At 29.1% G+C, this 21,492-nt stretch overlaps 2 protein-coding genes across 2 annotated transcripts; one reads left to right on the plus strand and one right to left on the minus strand.

Moving 5' to 3' along the window:
• Positions 1-633: 633 nt before the first annotated feature.
• On the minus strand, positions 634-4,297 carry LOC101221677 (probable beta-1,4-xylosyltransferase IRX9H). The gene is made up of 4 exons (XM_004136190.3): positions 3,225-4,297; positions 1,943-2,192; positions 1,620-1,833; positions 634-1,027 (listed from the first exon to the last, which is right to left on the minus strand). Exons 1-3 carry the CDS (start codon positions 4,025-4,027, stop codon positions 1,663-1,665), a joined length of 1,224 nt encoding a protein of 407 aa, XP_004136238.2. The 5' UTR covers positions 4,028-4,297; the 3' UTR covers positions 634-1,027; positions 1,620-1,662.
• Positions 4,298-18,098: 13,801 nt separating this feature from the next.
• Positions 18,099-21,492, plus strand: LOC101223100 (receptor-like protein kinase 7). Its single transcript, XM_004136364.3, has 2 exons — positions 18,099-20,776; positions 20,873-21,492. Exons 1-2 carry the CDS (start codon positions 18,217-18,219, stop codon positions 21,256-21,258), a joined length of 2,946 nt encoding a protein of 981 aa, XP_004136412.1. The 5' UTR covers positions 18,099-18,216; the 3' UTR covers positions 21,259-21,492.

Genomic DNA, 21,492 nt, shown 5'->3' on the forward strand with positions numbered 1-21,492 from the left:
TTATCTGAGAGCTGGGAGTATGGTTGAATGGCAGTTTTGTAGTCTTATATTTAATTAAAATATGAAATTAATTTATTTTCATTATTTATTTAACGATATTAATTAGAAAAAAAACCGATATTGAATTATTTTGTTTTCAATCATGTACTTTTTCTCTAGCCAAAAGGGAACCATTTGAATTGAAAATGTAATCAATTTTTTTAAGTTTCCAAAGGGACGTAAAATCGAAGATGAAATTAAATCTTAATAAGACGTGCAAATGTTGTAATCTCAAAAACTATTAGACATTTTAAAGTCCATACATCTCTTTTGACCCGCACATATAACTATCTCTTTTTTACCTTTTAACACAAACCATAATTCCATTCCTCTTCTTATATAAGCTTCAAAGTCACATGAACCGTAACACATTATAAGTTTCGTAAGCAGAGTTAAATAATTTGGATAGTGATAATAGTGAACACAACTCAACAATATTTGATATGTACTCATTTCTTTAAAGTGTCGGCTCGAACCCCAATTGTCATTTAACGTATCAAAAAGCGGACTTTTAAGGACAATTTAGGCGATTAAGGAATAGCATTTTGGAATGGTGAGTGGAAAATAAGGAATGTGACAAAGGGAAAAGAAACGTAGCAAAATGTTTAAACTCTTAGAATAAATTGGCCTTTTACTTGATTAGGCCACATTGATTTGGTCACCAACCGTTTTACAACAAATAAAGAGTTTAGATATACAATAGTTCCCTGCCCTCATACTATTTTTGAAAGGTTTTGGTATAACAATTGAACATCGACAAATTAAAGGGGAAAAAGAACTCTCTAAAGTAAGTACTAAAAACTCTACAGCTAAACCAAACTCATCTCTGTTAAAGAATATGCAAGAAAAATCTTAGGAGTAAAAATGATAAACCTTTGTGTTGAAAGCCAAAGCTAAGGCATGAAACTCTTCATCATCAACGGCGCCAATTCAAGTAATGATCCAATCGGGGGAGTTAAAAGCCACCAAAATTCAGATTTGGATCGAACTGCCAACAAATAAATGAGGATTCTATGTCATTTGTTATTGCAATTTTCTTTTCTATTAGACAATCGTATAACTGAAATGTAATTCAAGAATCTAAAGGTAACAAAGAGCTATATGTAAAATTCAGATAACGTATAGTTTCTTTTCCTTCCACATTTCAAATTTCTTTTTATAGAGAGGAAGTCTCAGCCTGTAATCTGGGGAACTTCACATTCTTAGAATTCCTTAGGGCTTAGTTTGGAAACAGTTTTGTTTTTTGTTTTAAAAAATTAAGTCTATTCTCTCTCCACTTATTACCTTTTCTTAACTACAAGAGTCAAATTCTAACAAGTTTTTAGAAACTATATTTTTTTTAAGTTTTCTAATTTTGGCTTAGATTTTCTAAAATAGATAAATAACAATACATGAAATGTGGAGGTGAGATTAGGGATGAGTGTATATAGGCTTAATTTTCCAAAAAACAAAACAAAACAAAACAACAAAGCAACAAAAACAAAATGGTTATCAAAATCTTAGATATATCAACTTATTTAGCTAGAATCACGCCATAAATTCTATGAGCATATATTAAAAAAAATAGTAGAAGATGGTACCTGTCTAAAATTCTAAGCTTCAAACTGCAATGGAAAAGTTTAATCACTTGATTGGCAGGACGTAATCAAGATTCTTTTGAAACACCCAATCACTGGGATAAGCAAAATTGGGAACTTCCAAATGAAGATGCCAATTCATTACTTTTAAACAGCCAATAGGCACACCTTCCATTTGACTTTCATCTTCAACTACTTGCTCTATGAATGTAGTCTCCTGCCAAAGAGAAAAAGACAACAAGTGATGAAATTATAGCTCTGATAAATCATACATATGAATGACAACAAAAAGAAAAACTATGGAAACGGCACTGAATAAATAATACCTGAAAACCCTCTTTCACAGTGTCTAACTGTCTAATAGGTTTTGAAGTAGGGCGCCTCCATCTCTTTGGGTCCCACAGAATGGTACTATTGAAAGCAAATCCAGACATGTCAACATGAAATCTTCTAAGCCTCTTACTTTTCTCATTGGTGTGCCAGCCAATAACTTGACTTCCATTGCATACAGGACCTTCCAGAACCGCTTTGTTTTTGTTTTGTGCAAGCATAGCAACAGGCCAAGTGCCAAAGCGGCTGAAAGATGAGTATACACTAAAATAATGAGTCCTCAAAGTAAACAAAATTATAGGTTCGGACAATAAATCCCAGTCATGTAAAGAAAACATGAAACGGTGTTCTGATAAGATCAAAGGTTGTCTCTCAAGATAATCCAGCTCACTATCAAATGAAAGAAAGAAAAGTTGTATATCTCCGAATTCTAGCCATTGACATCTCCTCACGAGAAATGAACAATATTGGTTGCCTACTGAGAGGAGGGAAGCCGAAACAGTATTTCGAGAATTTAGCTTTTTCCTAACATTTTAAAAGCTTATGAGTTATGGTTGAGAAATAGAGAGTTAGATCTAAAACATTTCAAATGACGGTTGAAAAGAGCCCTATTATATTCACTTATATGATTTAACCATCGTAATGAGGGAACATAATATGAATTTCTAAGGAGGATGCATCATAGTAGTAACCGGGGGTATATATATATACACGCGAGTGATAGGAACAACTTTCATTCAGTAAAATGAAAAAAACAAGGGCATGCAAAAAGGAGTATATTGGTACAAAGTTCGATTTACAAAAAGAAAGACTGTGAGTTAAGCTCGTGAAAATTTTGTCATTGGTACAAGAATTAGCTTAAGAAAACATTCCCAAAAAAGAGATTGTTAATCTGGGTCACTTTTGCTCAATATTTCAGTTAACTTAAACGTAGACAGAAATGATTGGGATGTCACATAAATACACAAAAGTTAGTTATGCAAACAAAGGTGGGTGTAAGATCATATATTTGCGAAATTACATGCACCATTTTCTCAGCTAAAAAACTGCCATAATGACGAGAGCTATAAAAGTGCACAATCAACTAAGAATACACAAAAGTACAAAATTTACGAGGAAATGTAATAATGATCGAAACGGACGAATTAAGTAGTCCTCAATTTTAGAAGCAACAACAAATGTGCAAACAATAGATAGAAAATGTTCAAGCCTTCATACGATAGCCAGTTAATATTGAACTTATTAAAGAAAATACTCATCAGAATGGGTCTCAATTACCTAATATCTCTGAGGCTATCGAACAACTCCAACGAATATATATTGTCATCATCGGCAAAGTAAACGATCCCATCGAGCTTATGACGTTCAATGTGTTGCAAAGCCACGTTCCGTTGATGAACTCCTCTATCCTTGACATCAGTCATGTTTTTAGTACAAACCAAATGTCTATACATAACTCCCGTTTTCCGCAAAATCTCAGCAGTCTCCATCGAAGCTGAATTCATCTCAACCACAATCCACAACAATGGAGGATTCACAAGCTTCAGAGCCTGACCCAACCGATTCAAGAAATACGCTTGAAGTGCACGATTATACGTCGGTGTCACCACAATCAACTGCGTCTTCGGTACTGAAACAAAACTCAAATTCACTTCCGGAGACGACTTGACCGACAAATTAACCGAATCAACCACAGAATCCTCTCGCCAAACCTGACCATGACTATCTTTCTCAAACTGCACATTCACATGCGGCGGCTTGATCTCGAAGGAAAAATCATGACTACGAATGTCATCAGCATCATGACCAAACGGCATCATACCAAGCAAGAAACCAAGCAAGAAAAACACACAGCATCTAAAGAATGCCCTTCGCCAACTATTGCTACCTTTCCGTGGAGGTCTAATAAAGAAAGCTCCCGAGATAAATCTCCGCGCTCCAACGGCAAAAGACGAGAAAGGCGACGAGTATTTAGCATTAGAAAGAAGCTTTGAAGATGGAGAAGAAGTTGAAAACGGTATTCCGTTCGGATAAACCCGATCGTGATAGGCCGGCGACAGAGTCCTCCGAATCGACGCCATCAAACAACCAAATCTCAGTAACACTACATGAATCTATAACATTTTAATGGAAAATCAAAGCTCAAATCGAGAAGAAGCGAAACAGAGCAAATTTAATTAGTGATTAAAATTGATGAAATGAGAGAGAGAGAGAAAGAAAAAGTCCGCAATGAAAGGCAGTTGTCGGAGAGAGATTGGGGGTTTAGGTTTTTCTCAGAGAAATGTAGGAGACGACTAACCTTGACGGAGATGAAATTACGGGCAGGGGGCAGGGGGCAGCCGCCCAAGATCTAACGCCACTCTTTTCGGGCAGAGCTGGCGGGTAGACCTTCCAGATTGGCAATGGGTTTTTCTTCATTAAAAGTTTACGCGTTGTGGGCCATTGGATCATTAACACGTGGCCTCCTCTCCCGCGATCTTAACTAAATCTTTTTACTCAACAAATTATACGGAAATAAAAATATATTAAATGTCTAAAACATTACCATAATTCAACTATATCATAAACACTAAAATATTTAATATTAGGTAGGTACATCATTACAAATTCATGAGCTTATTCTTATTTTTTTTCGGTAACTAAATCTCTCGGCATAATTCGTGTGTTGATCATCTGAACTCGAGTTAAGTAACTTATCAACTTATCATTCACTTTTATCATACTGTCAGAGTTCATATTATGGTAGTTCCTTTTTTTCCTGTTCTCTCCTCGTCGAAGTGAGTAGAAAATTTGACTCTTTTGAATGTAGACACTACCTCGAATGACTAATAATCTATAATGTTAATTCTTCTCTCTATTTTTTTGTTTAGGTTTTTGCTGCTTATTGTTCTTCGTTTGTTTTTTTATTGAAGCCTAAGGGTTACTAAAATAGAGCACAACTCAACTAACATGTGAGAATGATATTGACGGTTCAAATCCTCCTGTTTTTACTATCATTAAAAAAAAAATTATCTTGTTCGAACTAACTTAGATTTATTTTAAAAAGTAGTCATAATTTAATTAATCTCGTTCCTATAAAAAAATTGTTCACATTCTTTTATATAAATAAAAAAAAGTAATGATATGATTTATTTAGAAAAACATAAATGACTTACGAATTTTCAATTGTTGTCAACTTACTAAAATCAATATAATTTTTCAATGATTGATTTAATATATATCTCAATAGCTTAATGATTATGTAATTTCATTTTTTTAGTAAAAATATATATTAATTTAATAACATGTCAACAAAAATAGTATTAATTAAATAATTAGTAAGTTCAATATTTAAATATATCTAATGTCATTTTCGAACTAAAAAATATATATATTTAGTGTCATTTTCACTCAAAATTTCAAAACTCATTCAATAAATTGAAGAGTACAACGGTGAGTTATTCGAAAGGTTTAGAAAAGTGATGAGCTCTAAATATGTTTTTAGAAGATATCTTTGGTTTTAAAACTTTCAACTTGCACGTCAAAAATAAATTCTTTAAACATAATATGATGGTCGTTTGAATAGTATGATCTTTTTCATTATATAAAATTGCTAGGAGCGAGGCAGAATATGCCAAGCTTTATGAGTCTAATAAAGTAGTTTCTAAGAAGTTATGGAGTGTTTGGTAGTCCACGAAAGTCCAACAATCATTCTAGCTAGTAAAGATTCTAAGAAGTCCAACATCAGCAATGAAAAATGAGAGAATAGATATGAGAGATGCACACTACAATAAAACTAAATCTGACTAAGAATGTTACTGTTAATGGGCATAGAATTTTGATAGCCAAGAACTTTTGGAGACGCTTGAAGTAATGTATCATACGAAGAACATCTCAACTTGATTGTGCTTAAAGAAGTAGTTTCACACGTTGTGGATGATAGAAGGTGAAAAAATCTCATATCATTAGGGTATTCTTGGTGCCATTTGTTTATGAGTTGGGGGTGATCCAAAGTGAAGATAGATCGTGGAGATAAGACATCCATACCCATCTTGTCAACGTCATAGAGAATGTGATGTTAGTGTTTCCATATATTTGCACATGGACATTGACCTAGTCGTTATGCAAGATGTGTGGTGAAAACTCTGTCAATCGTTGAAGAACTTCAAAGTGAGCCAAGTAGGTGGAAATTGCACTATAAATTTGAGTAGGAGTTATAATCCTTTGAGTTAATAATCATGATTATCAGTAAAGAAAATAGATGTAATAGGAGTTGTAGATTATTCAGATATATCTTTGTCAATTAGGTAGACTTTGTCGGGTTATGAAAAAATAATTGTCCCATGTATGAAGTAATGAACTTCGAGCACGATAAAAAAGAAACTATATATATTTAATTTTATTTAATTAAAACAATTTTATGACAATTTACTTGTAATTCAAAATGATTAAAATAACAAAAATTATGTATGAGATGAAAAATTCAAGACATTGAATTTAAACCCATCACTAATTGCCTTATATAAGTTTATCAATTAATAACTAAAATTAATTACCTATTGATGATTGCCTACTTTTCCATAATATGACATCTCTAAATCTTATTAATTATCAACAACTAACTCTTAATCATGATTCAATTATGATTCACCATTGATTAATTAACTTAATAGTAATCTAAATTCATCAATAATTATCTTATTTACACAAAACATCACCATATGATATTAATTATTACTTCCTTAGCACATGGGCACAAAAGAGAATTGATATCTTTTCAAAATAATTAAACATACGAACAACATGTCAAAAAAAGAATAGATGTTGATTTGAATAAATTAAAGTTTGTGTAATAATTGAGCATTAAAAAGGGAATGATAGTTTGGTATGTAATTACTATAACATGGTATTAATTATGTAATTAATTGAGGTAGGTGTTAATTTGTTGAAAATAGATTATTATTGAATGTGAAAATATTAAGAGAACTTGTTCTATACATCACCTAAAAGAATCTTTTATTAATGAATGTTAGAGTAGGTGTATCATTCCAAAGTTATGAGAGCTATGAAAAGGATTATTAAGATTACCAATCTATCTAGAAGGAATTTAATTATGTTGACTTCAAAATATTTATAAATATGTATACATCAACTTGAGTATAGCTCAACTGATCTAATTAATATAAACATTCAATGTCATATTTGCTAACCATTTTGTCTTTGAAAATTAAGTCTATACAGACATTACTGTACTACTTCCACCTTCAGGTTTTTTACTTTGTTATCTAAATTTTACTGACTGTTTAAAAAAGTCAAGTCAAAATTTGAAAACTAAAAGAAGAAAAAAAAACAATCGAGAAGTTATTGTTTTCGAAAATTGACTAAGAACTCAACCATTGTCTTTAAGAAAAATAGTGCAAATCCTTGTAAGATATGGAGAGAAAATACGTTTAATTTTCAGTAACAAAAGATGAAAAATAGAGGTAAGATGTTTGTGGTCCGAATTTCTCATACTTTGACATATCATTGGACTCTTAAAAAATATTGAATTAATTTGTCAATTGGTCGAACAAAACTAAGAGCATAACCTTTGAAGTTTTAGTTTTGTGTATGACTAGTCATAATATTTTCAATTTTTTGTCTAACATATACGTATGAACTATAAACTTTGGTTAAATTTATGAAACTAATAGATATGGAACTTGAAAGTTGATCGATGTTATTAGACACAAAATTCATTTTCATATTTAATATATCATTTAATTTTAATAAAATTTCGATTGGATCAAAGTACTTATTAGAAAATAAAATTAAAATTGAGAAACTATTATAAAGTTGAATTATCAAATAAACACAAACTTGGGCTTAAGCCCAAGAGTTGTAGGCCCATTCCAACCATTGATTTGAGTCATCTATCTATTTTATAAGCATTGTGAATATATATATATATATTAAAAAATACTTTGGATAAAAATTGTTTAAAATATTTTTGCAAAATACTGTCATTTTTCTTTTGAAAAAATAGTCCAACATAAACATTTTACAAATTGTGTTATACACAATTAATGCAAATAATTCATACCTCTAAATCACTTTAAATTATTTCAATGACTTTATTTATTTTCCAATTTCATATAATTCATTAACAAAAAAAAAAAAGAAAAAGAAAAAAAAAAAGAGTAAATAAAAAAAAACAAATTTATCATTATTAATATTAACATTTTTTTTGCTTCTGATATTATATAAATTAAAAGATCAAACTTTAAAGTCAAATAACACAATTATTATATTTATTTTTAAGATTTATGTATTCTTCCTCTTCTAATTTTATTTTATTTATCTCTTAATATCATATATCATAATATTAATTTAGCTCTTGAGGTCTGCATTTTTTTTTATAATTTGTGGAAATTCTTATTACAAATTGTTCATTGAATTTTCAATTATTTATTTATTTATTAAAAATTAAAAATTAAAAATGTAATCTTTCATATTTTTCTTCATACATCAACTAACTGTTAAAAGATTAAAATTTTTCAAAAACCCCATGTTAGTTTGGAAGTTGAAAATTTTATAAATGTATAAGATAGAAAATGTAAAATTTAAAATATAGTAATACACATTTTAAAAATTCAAGAACTAAATAAATAGAGTTGTCAAAGTTAAAAACCACCATTAGAGTTTGGCTTTATTTATTTCTTTATTTGAATTAAAATCAAATTAGATGTTATCTACTAATGTTTCTATTTTCGTGCAACCCAAACAGTTATCTAACGAAGAATTGTCGGGTTACAAATTTTCAATACTTTTCTTTCTTTTGTGTGTGTATAAAGGAGCGGAGAGCATCGACTTAAGCTACACTTAGTTATTGCTTTTTCTATTAAGTTGTGAACAATTTGAACTCAAAGAATTGAAAGGAAACGAATAGCGAAGCAACACATGTCCTCTTCCTCTACATATTAAAGCCTTAAGGCTATTCCAATTCTACGTTGAAATAAATATGATATTGAAAATGATTGATTTTCTTATTTTATTTTATATTTTTTGGGGTTTAAATCAGAAAATGATTGATTGTTACAAAGGGTTCCTATTAAAAAAGCAATGAAATGGATAGACTTTACAAGAAAAAGAAATTTAGATATGGAAAAGATAGGTTGATGAGTAATGCCAATATCTTTGCATGAATGAACTCATGATTGTTCTAAATCAGTCCTTGATTCGATGGTCGTAATTCTCTCTATTGGAACCTAATATGATCGCATGTTACTGAATAAGAGTAAAATTTTAATAGTAAATATGGATTTATTATCATCTATAAAAGGTAAGACTTTTACTTATACATTTATAAAAGACATTTATAAAAGACATTGTACTTACTTAAAGTTTTTATGTGAATTATAATTGTTGTATTTAAATATATAGCAAAATTTATGATTATATCAACCGTAGACTAAAGCTTTATAATATGTATCAATACAACTTAAACTAACAAATTTAAAATTAAAGATGAAATTGAACTATTAACGTAGACATAAAAAGTTTAAAGGAATCTAAAATCTAATGTTTGTGAAAACATACAAATTCTAAAAATGATTTATGAACATTAAGATTTAAGGATTTTTTTAAAATAAATTTTTTAGGTATTATGTTCCTTGATTATCTTATAAAAACTATTATTTTGATTTAATTATAAAGATTTTTTTCTTTTTGAATAATCAATCCTATTTTTATTTTCAATAATGTGAAATTTCCTATATGAAAATTATCCTTCTAATGTCTTTCTTTTTGTTTAATAATTAAATTATCCTTTTAAAATAATAATTAGTGTTTTATTTTGTATATGTGAAAATCTCTCTAATAACGATAATATTAAAATATCTTGTGAATATTATATATAAAACTTTAAATGATCGAACACGAACGAAGTTTGAAGAAGTGTGACTCTTTAATTTTGAAAAATGCTTTTGTAGTTTATCATCAAAATAAATATAAATACCTCATCCATGTCTCATCTATTTGTTTATTTCTTTTAAAATTAGTCTAAATTTTAAAATTAAAAAAACGAGATACAAATTCACAAAATATTATTACGGATGAATACTATGTTTATCAATTTAATTTCAATCTTAATTGTTAATTCTAACTAATTAAGATCGTTGAAGATAAGCAAACATCATAATCGACTTTATAAACTTTTGAGTTAAACAATGGTAGAGTACTTTGTGAGTGAAAACTATTCTCCAAACATCTTTACTGTTTACAGTGATATAACATAAACCATTGTGGATTTGCTTTTGACTTCCTTTATATACCCACGATCACTTCCTTTATTAACCAATAATATGAGATTTTGTTTACATTTTTAATAGGTTCAAGTGATCGAACCATCAACTTGCACTGTTGCACATAGCAATATATTGAACTAACCTTATCTATCGACAATAACTATCACACAATCAAGAGACCATCTTTATAGCCTTACGTTGCATTCAAACTCATCTTTACCCTAAAGTATTTATCTTTTTTGAACGAAAACAAAAAGGGTTCTTTTTTTTCTTTCATTTTTAGCAAAATGAAAGTGGAAGAACCACATCAAATGGTCTAGAGAGGGCTTTAAAACCCATTTGAGTTAAGTGAAAGAAAAAAGGCATTACAAAACAAAGTTCAATAATTTGAATAAAGACTATAACATATTTTTATATTTTATAAAGAAAAAGTGAAGGATAACATAAAGTTTACAAAAGGGGGAGACCATATTGATCAATTGGTGCAATATGCACTAAAGATTGTTATTATTTATTATTTTTTGGCTTCAAATTGTGGGATTCATTATGCCTTAGAAAATGAAACCTTTTTCCCCTAAGAGTTAAGCAAAATAATAATAATCTTTTTAGGTGAAACGTTAAAAATCCACTAATTCAAAAACCCTAAAAGAAGAATTCTTTTTAATGTGATCAATTGAGCATGTGTGTGGAAAATAAAAGGTTGTGTGCTTGCTTTTAAAGAGACTCCAAGTATTCACAAATCAGTGTGTTGTCTAAATAAAAAGAATTATTCTCTTCATTATCGTTACAATACTATATATATATATATATAATACCTTGTAAAGTAATTGAAGTTTTGAGTTTCGATTTCAAATTCTTTTTAGATTTTATCATATTATGCTATAATTTTATTGTTGAGATTTGATTTAATCAATTTAAAAACAATTAGTTAAGTTTTTTATTGTTTTTTTATGGGTAATTAATTTTAAAATCAAAATTAAAATTGATTAAGCAGTGAAAAGTCAAAATTAAAAGATTAAAAAGTGTATTAATTTATAAAAAGGAAGCCACAATAAATAAATAAATATATATATAGCTGAATTCATTGTTTTCTAGAACAGAGCATCTAAAAATAGTATAAAGTAAATAAAACAAAAACATTGTATTATATCACATAATTAAATTCAAAGGAATATATATCATAGTATAGTACACTAAAAATTATCTTCTAGATAATTAGTATACCATATTATTCCATGCATTTAAATTTATATATTTATTTGAAAAATAGTTAAGGAGATCTGGATACGACTTTTTTTATACATGTCATCAAATTGTTTAATCATAACTCAACACAAGTGGCAAATTTTGTCTTTTTTATTGAAATATTTTTAACTTCTATGTGAGTGGTGAGAAAAAATGCACAAATATAAGTAATGTTCGAGACGCACTCAAGTATTACTCTTTTCTAGGTATAAAATCTAAACAAAAAAAAAAAAAGTTAAAAACACTTTTCGCTCAATTTTAGTTTGTAACAATTTAACACATAAACTTTAGTATGTAACAATTTAGTCGTAATTTAGTCATGTACTTTCAAATTTGTAATAATTTAATCCTTAACGATGTCAATTTTTATTATTTTACAATGAGTCTCTGATTAATTTATTGGTTACTTTTGCAAAAAAGAAAAAGAAAAATCAATTAAATTTCAATACTAATTTCTACCCTACAAACTTCCAACTTAAAAACTAAATCTTATCGAACAAAATTAAAAATTTAGGTATTAAAAATAACAAGAATAGAAGCAATCCAATATTTGAATCTCAACTCCACATTCTTTTTTCCCTTTTTTTTCTTTACATCCAACGGTTGCCTTTCAATCCTTCATTGAACTATCTACAAATTAATAAAAGGCTTTAATTTGGTCAACAAAAGCTTTCAAATCATACATACCCAAATTAAATATATGCACATGGTTGAAAATATTGGACACATTAAAACAAGTTCATCCACTTGTGGAGCCACATAACATTTAATGCTCCAAATCATTGCTAACTTACCATATTAGTCTTCATTTTTATTTTCTTATGCTATTATTACATCTACACATTTGACTCCCCCATTCCATTCATTTACCAACATATTAAATTCATGTGCATTGAACTTGATATATATATATATATGACATCTACCCATATATATCATTTGATCTATATATTTATTTTGAAGTTCAAACAACGTAAATAAGTTAATACAAAATTATCAAATGAAAAAAAAAAAAAAAAGATATAAAACCCACCTCACAACAACAAAATATGAAGGTTTCAATCTTACAAAAATGTTAAGTAAATAAACCTTTCATATTGTTTAATTTTATATTCACATTAACAATATTTTTTAACGTAGATTCATCTATGCATAAATTTGAAAGGACGTTTATAAATATAGTCTTAATCTCTTATTTGTTTTTTTTTTCTCCATGAAGATTAAATCATACCTTCTTAAATTTTAGCTAGAAGTTAATATTTATCTTCTTCTTTTATTATGATGATGTGTACTTTAGTACTTCATTTAAAAATATTAAAAGTATAAATCAACCTTTAAATTAAAAATTAAACAACATATAGGTAACAAAAGAAAGTGAAGTGAGTGTTTTTCCATAAATTATAAGAATTAGCACATGGGAAAAGTATATATATATATATGTTGCCAACTAAATTATTAAGTGGCCCTTCTGGCAAACATCTTATATATATATATATTATGAGAATAATATTTTCAATTATTGAATTGAGAGTGCATGGTGAGTAGGACCTAATTTTGATTATTTGTTTTTTCTTTTCTCTCTAACTTTACTTTGGTCTTACTTTTATAAATATGAATATGGATTTGATTCCTTAAGCTCTTGTCTTATTCTTAGACTTTTCTTTTAATTCTCACTTTTTTTTCTTCCCTGTTTGAAAATTTAAACATGAAAATACAAAAATCTAATCCAACTTTTATTGCAACTGTGATTAGCATTATTCAATACTTTGTTGTAATTATTTTAACTTATGAAAGTTGAGTTGGTTAAAATATATATCTTAAATTACGTGTGTAGAAGATTTACTCCTTCAAAAGTTAGTTGAAGTAAACAAATAAAGAAGAGAGAAAGTTTGCAATCGTGTGCACCTTTTATTTGATAAAAAATTTGGTCTATTATGATCATTACCTTTTCTTTCATGCATCTTTTCCTTTTTCAATATCATCCTTCTTTTCCCTTCTTCTTTTCCTTTCTTTTTTTGAGTCATGTGGAGCAGTGAAATAACTTTTCTTTTCGAGATGTATATCTTCTTAACCGATTGAATTACATTGAGATTCACTTCTTGGTTAGTAATAAGAGCTTTCGAATTAGAGTACTCTTTAGTTTATATTATTACTCTTTTCCTAAGGAAATAATCAATATATGCCGAAATGAACATATATATATATATATATATCTCAATTGATATAGTGCTTGTACTATGAACTTCGAGATCAGAGGTTGGATTCTTCCATCCCACTTACTAATTTGATACATTTGGCCAAAGTAAAAAACCCTACTATATGACAATAAGAAACAAGTTCCTAGTAATTATATTTTCAATATCTTAAATTTAGTATGATGTATTGTCTAGTTTGTTGTAGATTTTTTTCTCGATTCCTTCGTTAACATTTTCACTATAAATGTTTAAGAACAATATATTATTGCATAAAAACTAGCGACATTTTTAAATACAGTAAAAATAATCAAAATATTTATAAAATATAATAAACATTTTTGCATGTCTATCGCTATTGATACCATCTGAATTAGTAGTTTTGTTATCTACAATAATTTTTCTAAAATTTATTATCATTGTTATTTAACCAAATTCGAAAAAAAAAAAAAGTAACTATCATTCAATTTAAGATTTATTGAAATAGAAACACTAAATTGATCTATGACTAAAATAGTATACTTTATTATATATGTGTGTGTAGGTCTCATAATTCCTAGACTTTAGCATTTTGCTTCTCCATTTGGCATCATTTGAAGTGGAGATGCCAACAAGAGATAAAGTAGTCAAAGCTAAGGGTTCAAATCATTAATACTTTGGAAAAGAAATAGCAATCGTCACTAAGATAATGTTTCCTCATAAATAATTATACATTAATATATTAATACTATGACTTTATTCATTTCAAGAGTAGTGTTGATCATATTATATCATATGATCTCTTATTGAATTAAATTCACCCTTCTAATCTCTAATGGGGTTTTTTCTTCTTCTTGAATTTTATGGCTGAAATTGAAAGAGAAAAATATTTGAAATGATATTGATAGAGATTAAATTAAACCCATATATACCTCAATAATAATTGTTGAAATATCAAATTTAATAACTATTGCATGTCATTTCTAAACGATAGTATTCAAAAGTACTTTTAAGTATATTCTTTTATATTTGATTTGATGATTTTTTTCCCCTTTTTTTTTAATTGTTGATAACTTTTAATCCATTTTTCTAACTTTAAACCTATTTTGCTAAAAAAAGAACTTTAAGCCTAACTTGAAAAAAAAAAACTTTAAATTATCTAAATTATATATCATAAACTTTAAACTTTACATTTGAAAAAAAGGCTCTAAAGTAAAGTTCAATGTCTAATTTGATAAAATTGATATTTTTTTCCTTATAAATTTGATAAAAAATTCTAAACAATGTGTTTGATATAATTATAGTTTTCTTTTAAAAAAGATAAATTATAAAATTGGTTGAACTAATACTAACTTATTTATTTCAAATTTTATGTATAGAAAATAGTATGTTAAATTTATAACATTAGTAAAATTTTAAAATATCTTTATATTCATTTAATAGAAATTTTCACATCGAATTTTAAAATGAAAACCTAAATACAAGAGAAATAGAAAAAAAATGTTGTTTTTTCGAATTTGTATTTTTAAAATTTTAAAAAAGTGAATTTTAAAAGATGTATATATAAAATAGAATATCACAAATAATGTTTAGGGTCTAATTTGTTTGTGGAATTAATAAGCATATAATTTCACACGAGGGGTCTTGGGATTGGAGATTAATAATTTTGTTCCTAAACTATAATTCCATGCATAGAATAAAATATAATCTTTTTTTTTTTTTTTACTTTTAGTACTCTTGTTTTTATTTTATCAACATAAAAATATTAAACTATAAATTCATTTAATTTCCTTTTTTTTTTTCATTTCAACTTCTCACCTTCTCTGCTCAATAACTCTAAATGAGAGAGTTCTAAGTCTAAGTGTGAATATTATATATATGTACATAATAAACTATTAATAGTCGTGGGGTTAATATTTTGGGGATATATGTAATATGGTATGAAATTTGGCATAATTAAATAATTGATGCACGTGGCAAAGGGAAGGAAGACACGTCATCAAAGAAGATACGATAGTCAATGATGGCGGCTTACAATTTGGCTTTGTGTTTCCACCGCTGCGGATCCCACCTTGTTTAATTTCCATTTGTCTCTTTCTTATTTTAATTCAAGTACATAATTAATATTTATTATATTCTTCTTTTGTCCTATGAATTCACCCCAAAATTCTAATAAATTAGACTTAAATCTGAGCAGTTCATTTTATTTTCTTTTTAACTTTTTTCTTTTATATAAATATACTACTAATATGATTTTAATAATTTTAAAACTACCCAACCTGATTTTTAACCATTTTCAAACTATTCCTACACATTCCATTCATTCATGTTCCCATCTTGTAAAACAAACAAAATTATTGGATCCATTTGACTTGGTTATTAATACAATACTTAATTTCATAAATTTGATTTATAAAGCGCTTCATAACTAACATGTAATTGAGATATGTGGGTTCCAATAAGAGAAGAAGTTTTCGCATTTCTTATCAATTTTCCTAACTAATCTCTCCTACAAATATTTTCAAATATAATTTTAACCAAACACCTCTGACAGTATATGGAAAAAATGCTATTGATTATTAGAAAATAAGTAATGTATAAAAGCTTAGAATATTTAATAAAGTTTGATAATAACACATAATGAATGGAGCATATTGATTTAAAAAATTAATTAATTACTTGACAAGATAGACCATGTGTATATTTTAATAGCAATTTTAATAAATTAGTAATAGTGTATGGTCGTGTTGAAAATCTTTTTACGTCTTAGATACTATAGATACCAAATATGTAAATCATATAAGTGAATATTTTTATTGTTGTTGATACTATGTATTATTTTATAATAAGGTTGAAGTTTGATATGTAGATCGTTAATTAAATGACCGTTTGAGAGATTAGTGATGTCTTAATAGTTTGACTAGAATTGTCATATATTTTAATATAAATAATTGTTAGTGACGAAAGATTTAAATCTCATTTTTATAATTGTCATGTCAATTTATTTTGTTTTTAAAAACAAAATTAAAATTAGGTTAATTGTATATTAGTAAGGAAGGTGGTGATAAAGAAAAGATTATTGAAAGATAAAGATAAGATTAAAGTTTAATAAACATAATAGTTAGTCCACCGAATAGAGGTTTGATAGTTGCCTTTGCCCTTCTCAATGGGATATTCTTAAAAAAACCACATCACTTTTTTTTTTCTAAATAAAATACATTATTTTTACTTGACCGTACAAGCTAAGTTTTGATTTATATCAAATAAAAATTAAACTTATGGAAACAAACAAATAATGTGATAAATATTAAAAAATAGCGACAAAATAAAATATCAATAAATTCTATTTATTTCTATTTAGCTTTTGAGGATGGTTAACCTAATTGCTCTTTCTCATTAATTTTAAATTATGGAATTGTTAGTGTATTTATTGAAAATTAATAAACTAAAATTAGTTTTTTATTAAAAAAAAAAAGAAAAATAAATTGTTTTAAAAATTATTTATAGTCACTAGATTGATTTGGATGAAAACAATGATTTAGTTCTTGATTTTGTTCTTTATGTACTAACAATTTAGTAGGTAGCATTTTAGTCCTACCAATTTCAAAATTTCAACTATTTAGTTTCTTAAAAATTATTTTCCAAATTTTATTGTTTTACAAGGTAGGTTTCATATTTGACGATTTTTCAAATAGAAAAATTAGATTATTTATAAAACAAACTATTAAAAGACAAGAAATTTTTATAATTTTTCTTTATATTTTATAAAGATATTGAAATATTTCTAATTTGTTGTTGATTTATTGATTAAATGGTTGCATATTTTTACATATAAAGATTATTTTATTACTTAATAAAATCTATATAGTTAAAAACTAATGTTTAAAATTTATGTTTTTAAGGTTAATAGAATATTTTAGGAAAAGTTACCATTTTTAATTTATAGATTTAAAAGGAGAATTCTTTTTTTTAAAAAAAAATACAAACTATTTAGTCTCCTTATTTTTGTATGAAGGGTAAATATTTTGTTGTTTTTTTTAAAAGACATTAAAAAGAACTTTTGTTTGATTTTTTAAAATTAATTATATGGTATTTTAAAATTAGTTAAAAAAAACAGTTGTACAAATGGTATGATTTTTAGAAATGACAATGTAATATAATTATCCATTATTAAATATATTTTATGTTCTTGAAGGGTAAGAAGAAGTAATTTTTTGAACAATTAAACTGGAATTTGGATGATGGGGCAATTCTCTTTCGAATTAACGAAGACTGTTGTGTTGTGTTCAGCTTCGTGGAAAGCAGAAATGGGTAATGAGACAAACTAAAATGTTCTTCAAAATACCAAAAAATATTAATAATAGTAATCACCTAAATTCATTTAACCTTTTTGGTTCTTTCCACCCCCCTTTTTTTTTCTTTTCGTTTCTTCTAATTTAATTCACCTCTTTTAAATAATTTCAAATTTTCCTTTTCTTTTTCGTGGATCCTTCTTCCCTTGTTCTCTTCTTCTTCTTCTTCTTCTTCTTCCATTTCCATTCCCATTCACACAATACATTTCTGTTCATCTTCTTCCGTGACTTTGACGACATGTCGTCTCTACATTTCCTCTCCTTTCTCACTCTCTTCTCCCTCTTCTTTCTCCCCGGAATCAAATCCATCGACGACCAACGTCAAATCCTCACCAAATTCAAATCCTCTCTCCATACTTCAAACTCCAATGTCTTTCATAACTGGACACTCCAAAACCCCATCTGCACTTTCTCTGGAATCGCTTGTAATTCACATGGTTTCGTTACTCAAATTGACCTTTCTCAACAGGCTTTATCTGGGGTTGTTCCTTTTGATTCCCTTTGTCAATTGCCAGCCTTGGAGAAGCTAGCTCTTCGCTCCAATTCCCTCTCCGGTGAAATCACCAACAGTTTGAACAATTGTGTGAAATTGAAGTATTTGGATCTCAGTGGCAATTCCTTCTCCACCTCTTTCCCCAGCATACATTCTTTGAGTGAATTGGAGTTTCTGTATTTGAATTTAAGTGGGATTTCAGGGAAGTTTCCATGGGAGTCAATAGGGAATTTGAAAGATTTGATTGTGTTGAGCGTAGGGGATAACAGTTTTGATAGCACTACTTTTCCATTGGAGGTTACTAATTTGAAGAAGCTTAATTGGCTTTACATGTCAAATTGTAGTTTAACAGGGGAAATTCCAAGGTCTATTGGTAATCTCACGGAGCTTCTTAATTTGGAATTTTCAGATAATTCTATAACAGGGACTATTCCGGTGGAGATTGGGAACTTGAACAAGCTACGGCAGTTGGAGTTATACAATAATCAATTAACGGGGACACTTCCAGTGGGGTTAAGAAATCTAACCGGCCTTAAGAATTTTGATGCTTCCTTGAATTATATTCATGGGGATTTGTCAGAGTTGAGGTATTTGACGAACTTGGTTTCTTTGCAAATGTTTGAAAATCAAATCTCCGGTCAAATTCCGGTAGAGTTTGGTGAATTTAAGTCGCTTGTGAATCTATCACTTTATAAGAACAAGCTTACAGGGCCTATTCCTCAATCGATCGGTTCTTGGACGGAGTTTGATTACATTGATGTATCTGAAAATTTTTTGACGGGGTCGATTCCTCCTGATATGTGTAAGAAGGGGACGATGAAGAAGCTTTTGGTTCTTCAGAATAATTTAACCGGTGAAATTCCGGCGACTTACGGTAGTTGCTCTACTTTGACCCGGTTTAGAGTTAGTCAGAACTTGCTCACCGGCGTTGTTCCGTCTGGAATTTGGGGATTACCGAACGTGAATATAATTGATCTCGACTCGAACAAGTTGGAAGGTTCGATCACTTCCGATATCGGAAAAGCTGTGGCTCTCTCGGAATTATACGTCGGAAATAACCGATTCTCAGGTCGATTGCCATTAGAGATTTCGCAAGCGAAATCTCTCGCTTCGGTTGATTTGAGCAACAACCAATTCTCCGATGAACTTCCGGCGACTATCGGTGATCTGAAAAAGCTCGATAGCTTCGAATTGCAGGGGAACAAATTATCTGGTTCGATTCCAGAGTCGATAGGCTTGTGTAAATCTTTGAGTATCATCAATCTGGCGCAAAATTACTTATCTGGACATATCCCTTCATCGCTAGGGCTTCTTCCAGTTTTAAACTCTTTGAATCTCTCCAATAACCACCTATCAGGTGAAATCCCCTCGACATTTTCGCATCTGAAATTGAGTTCACTCGATCTTTCGAACAATGAATTAACCGGTCCAGTACCCGAGACACTCTCGAACGGAGCCTACAAAGAAAGCTTCGCCGGAAACCCAGGCCTCTGCAGTGTGGCCGACAACTTCATACAGCGATGTGCACAAAGTTCCGGCCCGTCGAAGGACGTCAGAGTACTCGTCATCGCTTTCGCCATCGGATTAATTCTTCTCAGCTTCACGCTATGGTGCTTCATAAACTTAAGAAAAAGCGGAAACGATCGAGATCGATCTCTTAAAGAGGAATCGTGGGACCTAAAATCGTTCCACGTAATGACATTCACAGAAGAGGAGATTCTCGATTCCATTAAAGACGAGAATCTAATCGGAAAAGGAGGTTCCGGCAACGTTTACAAAGTAACAGTCGGAAACGGAAAAGAGTTCGCCGTGAAGCATATTTGGAACACAAATCCATACGAGGAGAAGAAGAATAAGAGTTACCGTAGTTCATCGCCGATGCTTGTGAAACAGAAAACAAAGTCATCGGAATTCGACTCAGAAGTCAAAACTCTGAGCTCAATCCGTCATGTGAACGTGGTGAAGCTGTACTGTAGCATAACAAGCGAAGTTTCAAGCTTGTTGGTATATGAATATATGGCAAATGGAAGCTTATGGGACAGACTTCACACGTCGAGAAAAATGGAGTTGGATTGGGAAACAAGATACGAAATCGCAGTCGGAGCAGCGAAGGGATTAGAATATCTTCATCACGGCTGTGACCGCCCGGTAATTCACCGGGATGTTAAATCAAGTAATATACTTTTGGATGAATTTTTGAAGCCCAGAATCGCTGATTTTGGGCTTGCTAAAATTCTACACACCACAGCATCCTCCAACGACACTAGCCATGTCATTGCAGGCACCCCGGGGTACATAGCCCCAGGTAAATCCAAACACGCCTTTAATCACTCGAAATCAGATTTATTACTATGGTTTAACTTTTACACTTTTAAATGACTTAATGTTTGTATATATGCAGAATATGGATACACGTACAAAGTGGATGAGAAGAGCGATGTGTATAGTTTTGGAGTTGTTTTGATGGAGTTAGTGAGTGGGAAAAAGGCTATAGAGGGAGAGTATGGAGAGAACAAGGAGATAGTTCAATGGGTATCAAAGAATTTGAAGACAAGAGAAAGTATATTAAGTATAATTGATTCAAGAATACCAGATGCATATAAAGAGGATGCAATAAAGGTACTAAGAATTGGCATTTTGTGTACTGCAAGGCTTCCAAATTTAAGACCAAATATGAGAAGTGTGGTTCAAATGCTTGAAGGAGCTCAACCATCTCCTTTGCTTGGGATTATTATTACCAAAGATGTTGGGAGTAATAATGATAATGTTAAAAAGGTTTTGTCTTAGGATTACTCTATAAGGTTTTAGGCTTTAATAAGCTATAAGCTGATCTACTAATTATGTTAAATGTAAGGTTTTTTTTTTTTTTTCGTTTTTGTTTTTATCTTTTCCTAGATTAGAGTTGAAGAGTTAAACGAACTCTTTAATATTGTATAAAAATGTTTTCAAGTAGTTTTTTGGAAAGATGGGATGTTGGCAATGGAATTCATCTCTATTCATCTATACGTTTGAATGAACTAA

The sequence above is a fragment of the Cucumis sativus genome, chromosome 3 (assembly GCF_000004075.3).
Source record: "Cucumis sativus cultivar 9930 chromosome 3, Cucumber_9930_V3, whole genome shotgun sequence".
In the NCBI taxonomy this organism is placed as follows: Eukaryota; Viridiplantae; Streptophyta; class Magnoliopsida; order Cucurbitales; family Cucurbitaceae; genus Cucumis; species Cucumis sativus.

What these genes read in the sequence shown, in the direction of transcription:
- LOC101221677 (XM_004136190.3), bottom strand. Translation starts at nt 4,027, where the DNA reads ATGGCGTCGATTCGGAGGACTCTGTCGCCGGCCTATCACGATCGGGTT. An exon ending in GATAGCCTCAGAGATATTAG is followed by an intron (nt 2,193 to 3,224) that starts GTAATTGAGACC and finishes CTCATCTTTCAG; the next exon opens with CCGCTTTGGCACTTGGCCTG. An exon ending in CTGTGAAAGAGGGTTTTCAG is followed by an intron (nt 1,834 to 1,942) that starts GTATTATTTATT and finishes TCTCTTTGGCAG; the next exon opens with GAGACTACATTCATAGAGCA.
- LOC101223100 (XM_004136364.3), top strand. Translation starts at nt 18,217, where the DNA reads ATGTCGTCTCTACATTTCCTCTCCTTTCTCACTCTCTTCTCCCTCTTC. An exon ending in CCCGGGGTACATAGCCCCAG is followed by an intron (nt 20,777 to 20,872) that starts GTAAATCCAAAC and finishes GTATATATGCAG; the next exon opens with AATATGGATACACGTACAAA.